This window comes from Lithobates pipiens, unplaced genomic scaffold (genome assembly GCF_037356315.1).
Source record: "Lithobates pipiens isolate NorthernLeopardFrog02 unplaced genomic scaffold, aLitPip1_a1.2 Scaffold_16, whole genome shotgun sequence".
Classification (NCBI taxonomy): domain Eukaryota; kingdom Metazoa; phylum Chordata; class Amphibia; order Anura; family Ranidae; genus Lithobates; species Lithobates pipiens.
The window spans coordinates 367738018-367755948 of NW_027507748.1; the positions used below are offsets into that span (position 1 = coordinate 367738018).

General features: G+C 43.5%; 1 protein-coding gene across 1 annotated transcript in view; it reads right to left on the bottom strand.

Moving 5' to 3' along the window:
• LOC143982944 (bone morphogenetic protein 8B-like) overlaps positions 1-17931 on the bottom strand; it is a 104969-nt gene that overhangs the window by 35629 nt on the left and 51409 nt on the right. Inside the window, exons 3-5 of the mRNA XM_077482097.1 lie at positions 8448-8640; positions 6101-6249; positions 291-479 (exon numbers count right to left, since the gene is read on the bottom strand). Of these exons, the coding sequence (XP_077338223.1) occupies positions 291-479; positions 6101-6249; positions 8448-8640 (531 nt within the window). The remainder of the gene's footprint in view (positions 1-290; positions 480-6100; positions 6250-8447; positions 8641-17931) is intronic.

Here is a 17931-nt window from a genome sequence, read left to right on the forward strand (position 1 = left end):
GTCTATTACGTCATTTTTTTTTTTTTTTGGATAATAAGGTTATCATTTAGTGTCACTTTAATTTTATGATTCTCCATGTACAGATCAAATGTACATGTATATGTAAAATTAAAAATAAGTCACATTCCACTTAGTTACTAATTTGCTTAATCTATTCGCTCATCATTAATTGTGTATTTTCACAGGTATGGCCCCTATGACTAATGTGCAATGTTTTTATACCAATTATGGTGGGGCTGTGATATGACACATGACATACTACCACTACCATTCCCTTCCCCTGTTCTTACCAAATACACCAGGAAGTTTATTGGGATGTGGTAAGTCACTGTGCTTCTTACGTTTCTTCAGCTGCTTAACTGCCCTTGTTGATCTGATCTGATTTTTGTTTGCCTGGAAAAATGTAACCATAAATGGTTGTTTGGAGCGTGGTGCACGTCTTCCCAAGATGCCTGCCAGACTTGGATCAATGCTCTGCCCTGTTATGTAAAAAAAAAAAAAAAAAAAAAAAACATCTTTATTACCAATATAATCCTAATTACTTTCAATTGATGCATTGTGAAAGAAATGACTAAGCATTGAAATAAGCTCCAGTGGCTGGAGTTTTCAGAACTGCTCTTCACAGCTTTGCCAACAGCTGATTTGTAGGAGTTCCATAAATGGAGATCACAGATATGCTATCTTACCAGACAATTGAAAGGGTTTACACTTCTTTTCTGAAATTGTAATATCCTTTCTGCGTATTGTTTAGTTTATTTGTTGGTTCTGTCTCTCTGCCATCACTACGATACATGTGTTGGAACACACTGAGAAGCCCATGTTAAGAAAAAGAAGTGAGACATGTGGGCACTCACTTATTACTATTAAAAAAAGTGTCCGCTGACCACACTACACTACTTTTTTTTCTTTCCATGCAGTAGCATTCCCCCACCAGCATCATACATGGTTGCTTTCCTTGTTCACCCTCTCAGTCTTCTGTTCTTCTGCACTTTGTTCTTTATATTTTGTGCACATACTCTTTTCACTTTTTTTCCACACTCACTTTGAAATTGTACTGTAGCGCTGTTTCTCTCTAAGTGCTTATGTCAATATATGGACTGTTTTGTATACTTTTTATTATTTAAGATTTACATATTAATTATTTATTCAATTCCACAGTTGCACTAATCGCATATATATTTGACACATTACACTTCAAGTAGACTTAAAGACATTAAAAAATTAAAATACTGTTCATCCTCCTCCCTTTCTCTGCATCTAAAAAAATTGCAGTTTTTTTTTTTTTCAGGTAGTGGGTACCCTATTTCACAGGTGCCCACTTCCACTTCCTCGAACCTCGCTTAAAGCGGAGTTCCACCCAAAAATAGAACTTTTGCTTTAAGTGATTCTCACATTCTCACACATTCTCACTGTGGTCGCCCAGCTGTGGCTTGACAGCCATATTTGGTATGTCATTTTTTGGGGGGGGGATACCCTCTTTTTAGAGGCATCCAGCTCCCATTTCCTTCCGGAGGTTCCACGAAAGTAGAATGAAGTTCACCTCTCCCCCCTCCCTCCCTGCAATCTTCTGACATGTCAGAGGTCCCAGAAGATTGCCTGGCCATTCACACATTTGCAGCGCGGCTTGCATGTGCGCAGTGTGTGCCCGGATGTGAAGCCACAGCCAGGTTGCCGACAGTAAGAATGCCGGCTCGTGGAGAGGAGGGGGAGAGGAGTGGGGCTCCACACGCCCACTGTGGGACAGGTGAGTGTCTGACTATTAAAAGTCAGCAGTTACACTTTTTGTAGCTGCTGACTTTTTAATTTTATTTTTATTTTTTTGGCGGAATTCTGTTTTAAGCGAAGTTATTATTGTTATACAGGATTTATATAGCGCCAACAGTTTGTCCAGCGCTTTACAATATAAAAGGAGACAATATAGCAACAATACAATTCAATACAAGATAGTTAGGCGGGCCCTACTCCTGCAAGCTTACAATCTAATAGGGAGGGGCTGGTGAAACAAAAGTTAGTAACTGTGAGGGATAAACTGATGAGGGAAGTAGAAGATTTGTTTGTTAGCTGAACACAATATAGACCTCCCTGAAGAGATGAGTTATCAGGGATCGTCTAAAAGTGGGCAGAAGGAGATAACTGGACAGATTGGAGTAGTGATTTCTAGAGGATGGGAGAGGCTCTTGAGAAGTCTTGGAGAGATGGGAGGTGGAGACGAGGGCGCTAGAGAGCAGGAGGTCTTTGGAGGAGCGGAGAAGGAGAGGATGGTTTGAGTGATATTTGGTGATAAGATTGGTGATGTAGCTCGAGGAAAACATGTAAATGGCTTTGTATGTTATTGTTAGTGTTTTAAACTTTATTTGTTGGGCAATGAGAAGCCAGTGGAGGGATTGGCAGAGAGGAGTGGTGGACACTGAATGGTTGATAAGATGGATGAGTCTGGCAGCAGAATTCATTCTAGACTAAAGAGGGGATAGCTTGCTGAGAGGTAGGCGAATGAGCAGAGAGTTACAATAGTCAAAGCGATAACAAGGGATTGGATTTGGGGATGAAAGGACAGGTCGGAGTCCAGGATTACACCTAGCATCCTGGCATGAGGGGAGGGACTGATGGTTGTATTATTGATCTTGATAGAGAAGTTTGGGGTGGGGGCACGGGCCCGAGGTTGACATGTCACATGTCCCAGGAGGCTACGGGACCAGTCTTACAGCACAGTTAGATCTCATACATGTGTAGGCAGGTTCATTCTTTTTTCTCACCAGCAGGTGGCACTCACCACAGCGGCACTGCTGTTGGAGAGGTAGTCAGGAGGAACAAGGTTCCTCTATGGTTTCCTCTGCCTGACCCAAGATGGCTGCTTGAGTCACATGGGGCAGTAGCATCCAATCAGATAGCTCCCCCATGTGACTCAAGCAGCCATCTTGGGTCAGGCAGAGGCTATATAAGGCAAGTAGACAGAGTACGGACAAATACCCTGCCAGTGAGGAACAGTAACAGCGCTAGGAAGAGGTTCCTGATGAGGAGGGTAAGCATAGGGTCACATATCTTCTGGACATTCTCCTGACTGGGACCTAACCAGGATGCATTCAGTACCTTCTCAAAAGAGGCTGTCATTCCAGCTGGAATCTGTTTCTGCCCCACTGCTGAACTGCAAGTGAGCCTGGCTGGGTGGCCTTCCCCCCCGGGTGTGTTCTGAACTGTTGCCTGTGTTAATTATTGTCCTTGCATCACGCTTTACCCCACCTACACTTCTGCAGTAGGGGGCCACCTGTAAGACATCAGGAAGTGGCAGCTGGTTTCCACATCTAAGATGGCGCTACAGGAAATTCTAAGACCAGTGAAGAATCAACTCAAATGAAAACAACACTGAACTCCTGTGCTAAAAAATAAAAGCCCATTAACACTATATGCAGTTTACTGCATTTTTCCTCATGGAAAAACATAGGGAACTGCAATGACATACAAAAAAAAAATGTTTTCTGTGCATCATGTTCAGACCAGAACAAAGGTGTTCTACTGCACTCCAGAGCTGTGTGATATTATGCAACATGTTTGCATAATATTGCACCACTCTGGATGGCTCCACGTGTCAATGCACCGCAAGCACAGTGCACTTGTGTCACTTTATAGGCTTCAAACAAAGTTCAGTCAAAATAAAAAAAAAGTGAGCTGTGTGGTGTGATAAAATGTACATCACACTGCCTCCTACGTCATGGCACTGATGCCCAAAATACTGTGCAGGCAGCAGCATTTTGGGCAGCTGGCTTGTGTGAATGGGCTCTAAGCCCTTGTACACACGGTCGGACATTTCGATGGAAAATGTCCGATCGGATCGCGTTGTCGGAGAAACCAACTGTGTGTGGGCTTCATCTGACTTTTTCCGTCGGAATGTCCGACCAACAAAGTTTCAGAGCTGGATATAAAAAATTTCCGGCAACATGATCCGATCGGACTTTGTCCGATCGTTTGTAGAGAATTCCGATCGGACAAAGTGCCACGCATGCTCAGATCAAATTTCTACACCAAAGCTATTGGCTACTAGCCTGAACGTAGTCCCGTCGTAACTAAATAACATCATCACGTTACGAACGATCGGATTTTCCGACAACTTTGTCTGCAACACCAGTTTCGTACAAAATCTGTCGGAAAAAATCCAACGGATTTTGTTATCAGAATGTCCGACCGTGTGTGCAAGGGCTAACTGTTTGCTCAAAATCAGCAACTGACATTTATTTTTTCAAAACAGGACTGAAGTACTTCTTTAACTTCTGTAGTTTGTTGTAGCATGCTAACATTTGTCTGGATTTACCCTGCTGGGTGAATGAATTTCCCTAATGAGGGTGTAGTACTCTCTAGGTTGCTAGAGGATGTCAATTGGGATTTTGGCAGAGTAGGTAAATTTAGGTAGTACTAGCTGATAGCTAGACCTGTTTGTTTTCATCTGGGGTGGAAGTGACTCAGGGTAGAGGTGGTGACTCACAGGCAGCATCACTGAGACTTCCCACTTCTTTCTAGAATATTCTAGTGGCTTCTAGAAAGGAAAGAAGAGAAGAGAGGTGGAGCTGTCTGGGGTGTTTTGGGGATTCCTGACCAATCCCCAACTTGGATTTGCAGGGGGCAGGCCTCCTTAAATAACTGGGGTCAGCCCAGCTGGAGGAGGAGTTGTTCGGGTGGAAGCTGGAAATGGAGTGATAGGCTGTTGGAGCTCCCCAGTCTGGGGGGGTGGGGGGGGTGACCTTGGGCCTGGGCTCAGGTGCTGATGGGACTCTCTTACAACATATGGAGGTGTCTTGATCTGGCGGGACAGGAGCAAGAAGAGGACAGTGGGAGAGAGCACTGTCAGGCAAGTCTCCAGGGAGGAACAACAGGTAGCAGCCAGGAGCCGACCCAACTGGTAATCGCTGCAGCACCCATTTTATGAGCCATACATACCAGGAACGTGTGTGATAGGAATATTGATCATTCTGTCTAAGCCCTTGTACACACGGTCGGAGATTCCAACGGAATGTGTCCTATTGGCCCGTTTTGTTGGATAATCTGACTGTGTGTGGTCTCCATCGGACTGTTTCCGTTGGCATATCCAACGGACCAAGTTTTCCAACTTGTCCGTAAAATTTTCCGACAAAATGCTCCGATCGGACATACTCCGATCATGTGTAGCCTACTCCGACGGACAAAGTGCCATGCATGCTCAGATCAAATTCCTAAACCAAAGCTATTGACTACTAGCCTGAAAGTAGTCCCGTCGTAACTAAATAATGCCATCACGTTATGTACAATCGGATTTTCCGACAACTTTGTCTGACCGTGTGTATGCAACAGTTTCGGACAAAATCCGTCAGACAAAATCCAACGGATTTGGTTGTCAGAATGTCCGACCGTGTGTACAAGGGCTAAGAGTGACTGGAAATCGTGTGTCTGGTTGGGCGGGGTGACAGGTGGACTACAATACTCAGCAGCCACCTAGTCACCCCTTGCCAACCCCTTCCCCGAATCTCCCCCTGCAGCTATTTAAAAAAAATCCCTACTTCATTTTAGCTGCCTTTTTGTCATTCTGTTGTCATGAGTTATTCCACTTGTTGTCTGCAGCATTCAGTGCATTGACACGTTTATCCTAAGTGGGTGTCATAGGGTCAGCTTAGGCTGAAGGGGCTAAATTCAACCCAGAAGTGGGTAAGTAAGCAGCAGATGGCAGCAATATAGTGTGATCAAGGTGAGTGGTGCAAAAAAAAAAAAATCTTTTTGAAAATTAGGGTGGTGGGGAAAATATATTTAAAAGTGCAGTTATTTCAGATGAGTTACAGGCGTTGCAGTAATAATGTATTATTACCTGCAATAATCTCTAGATTGATAGATATTTTTTAAGGAAAAAATGTGTACGGTAAGTCAATTGCCTTCCAGCTGTGCACGCCTACATTAAAAAATACTCAAATATTGTGTTGGGTTGAGATATACTAAGAAAATGATAAATCTTTCAAAGTATGGCAAATGCAAGAATGTCAAAAACAAAATAGATTGAGCCCACAGGATTGGTGCCCAGATGAACATGTGCTATGACAGCTTACATATCACAGGCCAAATAGCCATTGGTGTGGCTGTGTCTCACCCTCATTATTCTCCACATAAAGACGTAGTCCTGCATTATACTTGGCATTAAGCAACCAGTGATTACTAGCAGCTGTGACATCGAAAACCAACCAGCCTTCATCCCCGGCCTGTATGCTCTCATGGTCCAGTAAATTTAATTCAGGCTGCCTAGAGAAGAGAGTGACAAAATTATGGATTTTATGGATCACTCTTCATTAAATGTAACAAACAAAGACAATCCTAAAGTTCATGTATAGCTAAAAAGATAATATGTAGTTTTGAATATAGTAAGAAGGATTAGAAGTGAACATCTGTCAGGTTTTTAACTTCTTGACTCCGGGCGCACGTATATATCCGCATGGCACTCGGTGGCATACAGTGACTTGAAGAAGTATTCATACCCCTTGAAATTTTCCACATTTTGTTCATGTTACAGCCAAAAGTGTATATGTATTTCATTGGGATTTTATGTGATAGACCAACACAAAGTGGCATATAATTGTGAAATAGAAGGAAAATGATAACTGGTTTTCAAAGTTTTTTACAAATAAATATGTAAAAAATGTGGCGTGCATTTGTATTCAGCCCCCTGACTCAATATTTTGTAGAACCACCTTTTGCTTGTTGAAAGAATAAGAAGTCCTGTTTGCAGTTTGCAAGAGGCCATGTGGGGAACACAGCAAACATTTGGAAGAAGGTGTTCTGGTCAGATGAGACAAAAATGTAACATGTTGGCCTAAAAGCAAACCACTATGTGTGGTAGAAAACTAACACTGCATATCACCCTGAACACACCACCCCCACTTTTGGTTGTGACATGACAAAATGTGGAAAATTTCAATGGGGTATGAATACTTTTTCAAGGCACTGTATATGCGGCCCTGTGAAAACCACTTACCATGCATACTTGTGATCAGTAGCTTTCCAATCACATCTGTGAGAGCAACCACAGTGGTCACATGACCCCAATGCCCACCTCTGCCTCCTAGCTTTTAGAACGCTTAAAGGGCAGAGAGGCAGGAGGCATGAAGGAGTTAATGTTATCTACATTCCTGCTTGGTAGATTCTCCCTTTCTATTTGTCCTGGTGACCTACTCCAAAGCTTTACAGTTATTACCAAAATAAGAGGTGCAGATGAATCTTGCATCAAGGACACTGGTCACTGTTCCAGTGACAACTGTCTGAAAGGGGTCTTTCACTCACTTTGCAGAGTTTTTTTTTAACTTTTTTTACTTCCTGTTGCCTCTGGAACAGAAAGTGAAGAAAAATCTCCCCAACAGGGCCCAAAATAAGCTGAAAAGACTTTTAGCACTTTTCTGCTCTATTCAAGATAAAAAAAAAAATGTTTTGGCTATACACCATCAGCAATAACTTTATGACTGCCCACCTAATAATGAGTAAGTCCTTCTTTTCCTGCCAAAACAGCCTTGACCCGTTGAGGCATGGACGCCACTAGACCTTCAAACATATTCTGTGGTATCTGGCAGCAGTCGAAGATTCTTTAAGTCCTATAAGTTGTGAGGTGGGGCCTCCATGGATTGGACATATTTATCCAGCACAGTCCATAGATTCTCCAGTGGATTGAGATCTGTAGAATTTGGAGGCCAATCAACACCTTAAACTGGTTGGTATGTTCCTCAAACTATTCATTTTTGCAGTGTGGCAGGGTGCATTATCCTGCTGAAGAGACCACGTCTGTCAGCTGGGCATACCATTTCCATGAAGAGGTGAACTTGCTCAGGAACAATGCTTAGGTAGGTGGTATGTGCCAAGTAACATCCACATGAATGGCAGGACGCAAGGTTTCCTAGCAGAACATTTCCCAAAGCATCACACTGTCTGTGCCGGCTTGCCTTCTCATACTGGTGCCTTGTTTTTCCCTACTAAGCAACGCACATGCATCTAGCCGTCCACATGATGTAAAAGAATATGTGAAAAATCAGACCAGGCCACCTTCTTCCATTGCTATGTTGTCCAGTTCTTATGCTCATGTGTAGGTGCTTTTGGCTGTGGACACGGGTCAGCATGGACACCCTGATCGATCTGCAGCTACACATCTCTATACGCAACTAACTGTGATGACCATTATTTTCTGCTTTTAACACATTAACTTCAGGGGCAACATGTTTGCTTAATATATCCCACCTACTTATATATTTCATTGTAACAAGATAATCAGTGTTATTCACCTAACCAATCAGTGGTCATAAAGTTATGACAGATCTGTGTATATATGCTTTAACTCCTAAAACATTCCATCAAACACAGGTGTCATGCAACCTCACTATTTCCAAGCAGTTTCTAAATTGACAAATTTCTATGAGGACACTATCACAGTTAAGATCACTCATTAATAAATTGCATACCGATGTGCATGGTCTCGGTGAATCTCATAAACACTGATGTGAAGTGTTCTGTTGAAATGCCGTGAGAAGCTACGAGTCTTGAAAAGGCGAAACTCAGCTGCAGTAACAGTTTCTCCAGTAGGAACCTGTGTCATGTCAAACTTGAACTCTTTCCAGTATGGCTTTTGATGGAAGATATCTCTATCGTGTTCAACTGTAACAATATAAGAGTATGTAAGTATAAATCAATCTGTCTCAAATCTGTTCCCAAAAGCTGCTGCTATTGTAAAATTTCTCTCTACCAGGTAGGAGCACAGCTGCATAAATAAGTCTTTGCAAAAAACAACAATTATCTTACCAGTGAGGTAGAGCAATGATTCTCAACTGTAGCTTTCAAGTACCCTTGCAGGGTAAGTGTGTAGGATTTTCTTTTTGCGGAAACAGCTATAGTAATTTTTGATCCATTTATACAACTCAGAAAAAAATCTCAAAAGCATTGCTTGTTGTATTTACTTGCAGCACCCCCATTGTATATATAGCATGAATAGGTCATGTAAATTTAGTTAAGCTTCACTGCAGTCAGTGGAGCCAGGATTAATTGGGGTCATGTACAGTTCAGCTGGCAGGCTCTGAGGGCTAAGCCTCTGTCGCCTCCCCCTGGCTTCTGGAAGTCTCTAGAAAGTTCCAGAATTTAGTGGGCAGAGGGACAGAGATAGAAGCCTAAATATTTATGGAAGCTTTACAAATCCCTGGATGAGGACAGCCCTGAAGGGTGGAGAGTTGGCCCATATATGCTTAGGCGCATGGCCATGTGAAGACGGGAATCCAGGATCCAGAAGCCTGGAGGGCACCCCTGTTCTGCCTCCAGGCAGAAGGTGCCAGAGAGAGAGGGAGACAGTGTGCTGAGGGAAAGGGGGTAAGAAGCTGAGAGGAACCCTCACTCCCTTCAGTCTCATCTCGCCTGATCGAGACACCTTGGCAAGCAAGTGGGACCAGAAAAGCAGGAGGCCTGGGCAGAAGTCACCATCTATGCTGCAGGACATTAAAGTGGTTGTAAACCCTTACAACCAACTTTGACCTACAGGTAATCCTAGATTAAGGCTTACCTGTAGGTCCAAGAAATATCTCCTAAACGTACACGGTTTAGGAGATATTTTCCGAAAGACAGGCACCGCTGTCTATGGCGCATGCGCCGTAGACAGCGGCGCGCAGGCGCACTGAGCGTGCCATGGTCAACGGCGGTATGCCGCAAGTGGCGGCTCCCGTGCGCATGTGCGGGAGTGACGTCATCGCGGCTTCAGTGAATGACAGCGGCGGAGCAGCGAGACGCACAGAGAAGATGGATGCGCCGGACTACAGGGAACAGCGGTGACTTCGCTGGCTCCTGTGTCAGGTAAGTGACACATAATGGACTACTATGCGATGCATAGTAGTCCATTATGCTTTACCTTTGCAGGGAATGAAAGAGGAAGTAAACTCATCAGGGTTTACTTCCTCTTTAATGGACTGAGTGAGTAACCTCTGCCTGTTTCACCACTCAAAGCCTTCAGGAGAAAGGCAGCCAGGGACAATACCCAGCTAGCCATTTGGGAGGGACAGCTACTGCCAACCTTCAACCCCTGTTTGGGATAATCTTGTGCCAGTACTGGGATAAGTATTGGAAGTGCTTTGCAAGTCTGTTTCTCCTGGGAACACAGTCTGGAGTTTTATGTTAAGAAGTCAGTATAGCCACAGTTGTCCTCAAAGCTTTTCTACGCTTTTTAGTCCCCAAAGCCTTCAAGGAAGATTGCAGCCAAAAGCAATATTCAGCTAGCTTTCAGAGGTACGACATATTGTTATCTTCCACCCTTGCTTGGGGAATTCTCAGTTGAAAACAAGGTACACTGCCATTTTGCAGGCAAGATTAAAGTACCTAGATTCAAGTTGGGACTTGTGGCTAGCCAGGATGTACATTTATTCCAGAGGGAGTACAGTCTGGAATTTTTGCTAGAAATCTGTGATCATTCAAGTTGTCCTCAAAGTTCTACATTGACCAATTTCTGAGCATCCCATAACCATTCCAACCCCATCCAAGTTATTTACCCCAATAAATAGCAAAAACAAAGCCCTTGGACTAGTTTTCTTAATACAGGTGCCTGCTGAAAATGCATGTTGCCTGGCTGCGCAGGCAAAGGGGGACCCAAAATCCAGCGGCTCCTGACGAGGTAGCGCTTCATACTTAAAGAGACCCTGTCAGCTTTCACATTCTACATTCTACATTACACAAAATACCAGGTCTCTGAGCTTACAGGGAGTAAAGATGTCATCCCCTCTCCCCCTCTGTTATATGACCATACTAGACCTTGCAACTGGCCACTATACCCATACCCAGAAGCAGTGGGTAATTTGAGGAGATTGGGAATAAAGATGGAGAAGCACAGAAGCCCCATGAATATGACTATAAATAGATCGGGTGCATTTGACAGTCAGTGAAGAGGTGATATGTTGCCTCCTCACTGCCTGCTTTACCCTGTAAAATGTTGATCCAGCTTGCCACAACTGTGTGCATTGTTGCAGGGTGGTCGTGGCAAGGCCCATTCACAACATGTTCGGTGGCAGTACCATGCACCAAATGTGGTATAATGTTTAATTTTTTCTGCAGCATGTGTGCAGCCCTGAGTGGCTGCATTTCTGTGTTTAGGTGGACAGTCGAGGGCAGGAAAAACCATGACTCAATTGCCTGCTTTTATGCCCATTTGAACGAGCCCTTAGTCTCCCTTATAATAGCTTAAGCAGGTATGCAAACCTGGGAACACATGCAAAAAGATGTCACTACCAGCCTTCTCGAGAGGTATATCAAATCAGAAATAACATTCTTGGAAATGTGTGTAATCATATTAGTCTTAACATTTCAATGAAAGTAATTTGAATATTCTACCCAACATGGTGGAACACATTTCTAATGATGTGTTTTGTCATTTCAAGGCCTGGATCACATGAGAAGTTGATGTCACCATCTAGGTGAAGAAACTGGATGCCTAGCAGCCCTAGGGTTGCCAGTTCCAATCCCAACCTAGTGAGTGCTGCTGACACCTAACACATTCCCATATATATGTGGAACCTTTAAATAACAAATTATATCATATATACCTCATAAAGAGGAAACAAAGGAGATTATTTAAGTTGGAAACCCAAATCAAGGTATTGAAAGAGAGGATAGAACTACATAATGACACTGCAAAATTTGTAAAACTAACAGGTGAATTAAATAAAAGTATGCAGAAAAAGGATCAAGAGTATAAAAGCAATAAAAAGAAAAAGTACCAAAAAGTTATGGGAGATTATCAAAGAAAGCAAGTGTTCAGATAGCAAACAACATTGGAAAATAAAATGAATATAATGTACAGGATTATGCACATTATTCCAATAGGGAATATAGAGAAGAATATTACAGACCACCACAGGGCCAATTTAGGAGACCATCTTGCTTCTCCGATTATGGAAAATATAGACCGTAACAGCTATAAAATAGACAGTATCATAATGGAGGTTATCAGCAGGACAGGGCACCATGGAATAGAGGAAGCCCCAATAGAAATTACCAGCAAGGGACACAACAACAAGAGGGCACATATAACAACAGAGGACCCATGTAGGGAACACAATTTGGGGCAACATTTATATACCTCCAAGCCACAAAGACCAAAAACCACTGTTTAATGCTTATCATATTACAGTGCAAAATAGATATACACCAATAAAGGATGATACACAATACCCAGGGGAGGGGTATACTGACGTCACGACACTGGGAACTGGAAGGAGAGTATATCGACATACACAACAGAGCTATTGTGTTTCAGTGTCAAGGACACAGGCATCATTTTAACATTGCAGGAATGGTATGTTGCACTGTAAGCACCTAACTAATGTTAGTAGCTTGTATGATGATTTAATAAAACGCCTTTTATTTTAAAACGTTATAGGTACTATTGTGCTCCCTCTCTCCCTTTTTATTATGGATATGGCTGGCACTGGTATGCTGTGAGGAAACCTACACAGAGGCACTAAGGAGGAAGAAGGAGGACCTGAGAAATGCATCTTGGAAGGACTAAAAGCAATATTTGACCTAACTTAGTTGTGGGGTCACAAGCTATCAGGTCAGAGTACACCTGATAGTGGGGGAGCACGAGTGATTTGTATAACACCACCCAAAAGTGGAACTTCCGCTTTAAGGACTCCTGACCCCCTGACATGTCACATTTGGTATATAATTTTTTTTGGGGGGGGGGGAGCGGTTACCTAGTTTTGACAGGTACCCAGGTACCCATGTACCCATCTCCCACTTCTGCTGTCGAGTGGAAGTTCTCCTCTCCTCCTCCCTCCCTGCAATCTTCTGGGACACATCACAGGTCCTAGAAGATTGCCTGGCCATTCAGGACGCACTGAGTGACTCGCGCATGTGCAGTGTGCCCCCAACTGTGAAGCCGCAAGCTGTCACATCCGGGTGCCCGAACTAGTGAGGCCGGAACTGCTGAGAGTCGGGAGAGAGAGAACCGAGGCTTCAGAGGCGGCCACATCGCTGAATCGTGGGACAGGTTAGTGCGTATTTATTAAAAGCCAGCTGCTACACTTTTTGTAGCTGCTGACTTTTAATAAACACAGAAACGACTGGAACTCCGCTTTAAGGAAAAATATTGCAGGAGAAGAAGTCACTGCTTGAAAGACTATATTTGTTTTGTTTTGAAAGTTTGTGTATTTTTTTTTTGCACAATTGTATTTATGTTTGATCACACAATTGGATCACATGGTGATCATTGAGGACTGGATATTAATATTTCACTATTTTTCACTGGTATACAATTTATATTGTGATCAAGGTTACCTGGACACGGAATATTTTTCTTATATTAATTTAGCACACTTGAATTGAAAATTTGTTGATTTGAGTTTGCGGTTTCTCCTTGTACCTGTGTGGGATCCTCCCAAACTCCAAAGACATGTTGGTAGGTTAACTGTCCCCTGTCTAAATTGTCTCTAGTATGTGTATAAGGGCAGGAACTCATAAAAATGTACATAATACAGTATCAATAAAGTGCTGTGTAAATTGATGGTTCTATATATGTACCTGTAGAATCTAATTTTCTAACAGGGTATAGCCTTTTAAATAGGCATCTTTTTTATTCACCAAGATTTTTGATGGCATACGTCTACAACGTGCATTTTTTAGCTGCTGCCTTTTGAGAAACTCTGCTGGTATGATGTGGTGCCCTGCTCTAATACAGCACTTAGGAAGCAGAGGCAAGCAAGACACATAACAGAACATTCTTTGTATTGGAGAAATGAGCTTGTGTATTGAATCTCGGGCAGGAAACAAGAAAAGGATTTAGCCCAGCTTAACCTCTAAACTGAGGTATGTGCTCTTTTTTTTTCTCTCTGAAAATTTTATACATAGTATACAGTATATTTATTTATATGATTTATAAACCTATATGTCATATCTTCTATATGAATTCTCCAAATAACTGTAAAACAGTCAGTTGTTGAACATAAATCATTGGATCTGTTTTACTAAAATGTGAGGGGAGGCTGGGCCACCATTAGAACACATGGGGCCCCATAAAGCCTGCCAGTCCCTCTCTTTAAATACCTTATTGCGCTTGTACAGTAATCTAGGGCTGAAATGACTAATCGATGAATCGACCACTAATCGATTATGAAATTAATTGATTACTATTTTCATAATCGATTAATCGGCCAGTAACAAAATGGGGTTAAAGATAATGAGTCTGATGATATTTACTAGATTGACCCTTTAAAAGTATATCTCTACTGTAATAGTATATACACTATATCTCCTCTAATAGTTTATACTGTATATCCCCTCTAATAGTATATGCAGTATATATCTCCTCTAATAGTATATACATTATATCTCTCCTCTAATAGCATACAGTATATAGCCTCTAATAGTATATACAGTACATCGCTTCTAATAGTATATACAGTATATCTCTCCTCTAATAGTATATAGCCTCTAATAGTACCAGTATCAGGGGCGTACCTAGAGCATTTGGCACCCGGGGCGGATCCTATGCCTGGCACCCCCCCACCCACCTTAAAATGTAAAAACACCTCACTTTGCCCCCTGCATCCTTCAATATCTTTTTGTCACTACTTTGTACCCCAACTCTCCACAACTGCACCTCTGGACCCCTTTACATTACACAGCACCCTGCACCTCTGCATCCCTTTACATTACACAGCCCCTCACAGCTCTGGACCCCCTGCATGTTACACAGACCCCCTACAGTACAGACCCCCCATCTTCAGTGTAGACCCCACCAAATAAGAGGACTACATATCCCAGCATGCAAGGCTGCAATGCATTACAGAGGAGGGCTACAAGTCCCAGCATGCACTGTACTACAGAGGAGGGCCACAAATCCCAGCATGCAAGGCAGCACTGCACTATAGAGGACTACAAGTCCCAGCATGCAAGGCTGCACTGCATTACCAAGGAGGACCACAAGTCCCAGCATGCAAGGCTACTCTGCACTATAGAGGACGACAGGTCCCAGCATGCAAGGCTGCACTGCACTATAGATGACTACGTGTCCCAGAATGCAAGGCCTCCACTGGATTACAGAGGAGGACCACAGGTCCCAGCATGCAAGGCTACTCTGCACTATAGAGGGCCACAGGTTCCAGCATGCAAGGCTGCACTGCACTATAGAAGGGGACTACAAGTCCCAGTATGCAAGGCTGCACTGCATTACAGAGGAGTACTACAAGTCCCAGCATGCACTGTACTACTGAGGAGGACCACACCTCCCAGCATGTAAGGCTGCACTGCACTACAGAAGAGGACTACAAGTCCCAGCATGCAGAGCTGCACTGCGCTACAGAAGAGGACTACAAGTCCCAGCAAGCAAAGCTGCACTGCATTACAGAGGACTACAAGTCCCAGCATGCAAGGTTGCACTGTACTATAGAGGAGGCCTACAAGTCCCAGCAAGCAAAGCTGCACTGTACTACAGTGGAGGCCTACAAGTCCCAGCATGCAAGGCTGCACTGTACTACAGAGGAGGCCTACAAGTCCCAGCATGCAAGGCTGCACTATGGAGGACTACAAGTCCAAGCATACAAAGCTGCTATGCTCAGCAGAGGAGAACTGTAAGCCCACACAGCCCGGTATGTTGGGACTTGTAGTCCTCCTCAGATGCTGTGCATGGAGGAGGAGGGGGAGGCGGTTTCACTCTGCTCGGCTGTGAGTGACAGCCGCTGCCCGAGACTGATCAGAACGGCGCGACGCAACCGCAGAGAGAAGGGGATTATTGCGCCGGGTCCTGGATCACTGCCGGCAGATGTGACTCCACTCGGGTGCTGCTTGCACCTCCCCCTGCAATGCCGCCCGCAGCTCTCTCTCTGTGGTCAGTCTAACCCGCGGCGCTGTCTCCTCTTCAGTCAGAGGGGGAGGGCGCTGGCCTGGCACCCCCCCAGGGTGTGGCACCCAGGGCGGCCCGCACCCCCCGCCCCACACTTAGTACGCCACTGACCAGTATATACAGTAGCTCTCTCCTCTAATAGTATATAATATCTAATAGTATATACAGTATGTATCCCCTCTAATATATATATATTGTGGATTAGATATTTTGCTCCCTAACCATATAGTTGGTTATTTATATTTTCTACTGCATAGAGATATTTAAGAATAAATTGCCTTTTTTTTTAACTTTACATATTAACTAAATTATATACCACACTTTTTTTTTTTAAGGTTATTAAGCGATTATTAGATTGATTAATCAAAACAATAATCAGCCAACTAATCGATTATGAAAATAATCCTTAGTTGCAGCCCTACAGTAATCCCCCCCCCCCCCCAGCCGTGGCTCAAAGTAATAAAAAAAAAAAAAAAACTATAGAGAAGGGACTATTTACTAATTTTTGGGATCAGGTGGGGTAAGTCTCTGTGCTGCATTTCCCAACATTTAAGTTACAGTTTCGGCTTACTCCAGCAAATTGATATAGAAGAAGAGGCCAGAACTTTAATTTAATTCCCAAAAGCCATGGCATGGAGGAGTATTCGGCCTGTTCGCAAAAATTAGCAAATAGCCCTTTCTCTGTCCCCTGCTATTAAACTGGTGGAGCCCTGGGAACTTTTTTTTAAGTCTCTGGGAGCCATGGCCTATGAGATTACTGTGCATGCGTCCATGGGTATTTAAAAAGTTCCCTCTATGCCATTAGGCCCCCTGCTGAACTGAGACGCCCGAGCCACTCCCCCCCATACCTCCACATCAATAATCTTTAATCCTGTGAGGGATAATAATGTATAGTTGCTGGACCTCTCATCAAGGGTGTTGACCTGCGTATTTGTTTCAAGTCAGTGACACAAAAAGTATTATAGCCAGGGGATCAGCTTAACAACCAGGCAATTAGCATTTTCAGAAAGAGCAGATCAGCACTTGCAATCTCCATAAGAGGATAGGCATTAATGCCCACATGCAACACATGTACATCCATGGATGGCTGCGATTTCTGTGCTGAGAGCGAGCTTACTGCACACTGCTAGCGCAGCGACCAAGCTGTTTTACACAACTCTTGGTGTCTAGTCACGATTGGCAGTCAGAGGGACAGGCTCTCGGTCATGTGACCAGCCAATGACAGCCAATCATAGTGCTCACGTGATTGGAAAGTATGTCCCACTCCTGGAAGTAAAGGCCCATTGAAAGGGATGCCAGGGCTGTATGGGAAGAAGTTAAGGGCCTATTTAAACTTGTCAGTTTTGATGCAGCAAAACTCTTGCATTTTGCTGCACGAAAATACATGTCAAGTAGAAATCCCACTTTTTCCCATGTGACTGCTTCACATCTATGCAATGCAATTTATCATGGAAGACAAGTTCAAACTCTATTGGCCCATCCACACCTACACGTGTGTAGGTGTCAACCTAGGCTGCATGCACACAGAACAGTTTAAATCTTTTCAACTGAATTCTGGTTAATACAAGTGCCAGACTAGTTATGCTGCATATCTTTTAAAATGCCCTTGTGGCAGAGACTACACAGAAGGTGAAGGATCATTTTGCTAGACACTAGTCAATTAGCTACAAACTTACACGGCTACCTGTTCCTTGACCTTTTTGTAGAGTGTTCCCATTCATTTTTCCAACCTAAAAAGGCTGAAGGTTTTTTACCTTCATACATTCTATGTATTAGGGTAAAAATCCTTCAGTGTGCAACTCCTCCCTTAGCCCTCCCTAATACTTACCTAAGACTGATCCCAATCCAGCAATGTGCACAAGACTCGAGGCTCTCCTTCCTGGTCTCTCCCTCCTGAATGGCTGAGATGCATCAGCAAGAGCCATTGGCTCCCCTTGCTGCCAACCAAAGCCAGTAGGGTGGGAGCAGGGAGTGAGGCTGGGCCACGCTCTCTGTGTCTTATGTGTCTCTGTGTGTGTTTCTGCACTGAGAGGTAGGGCATTTCTGGGATTTTATCTCCTTTTCTCATTTGTTTTATA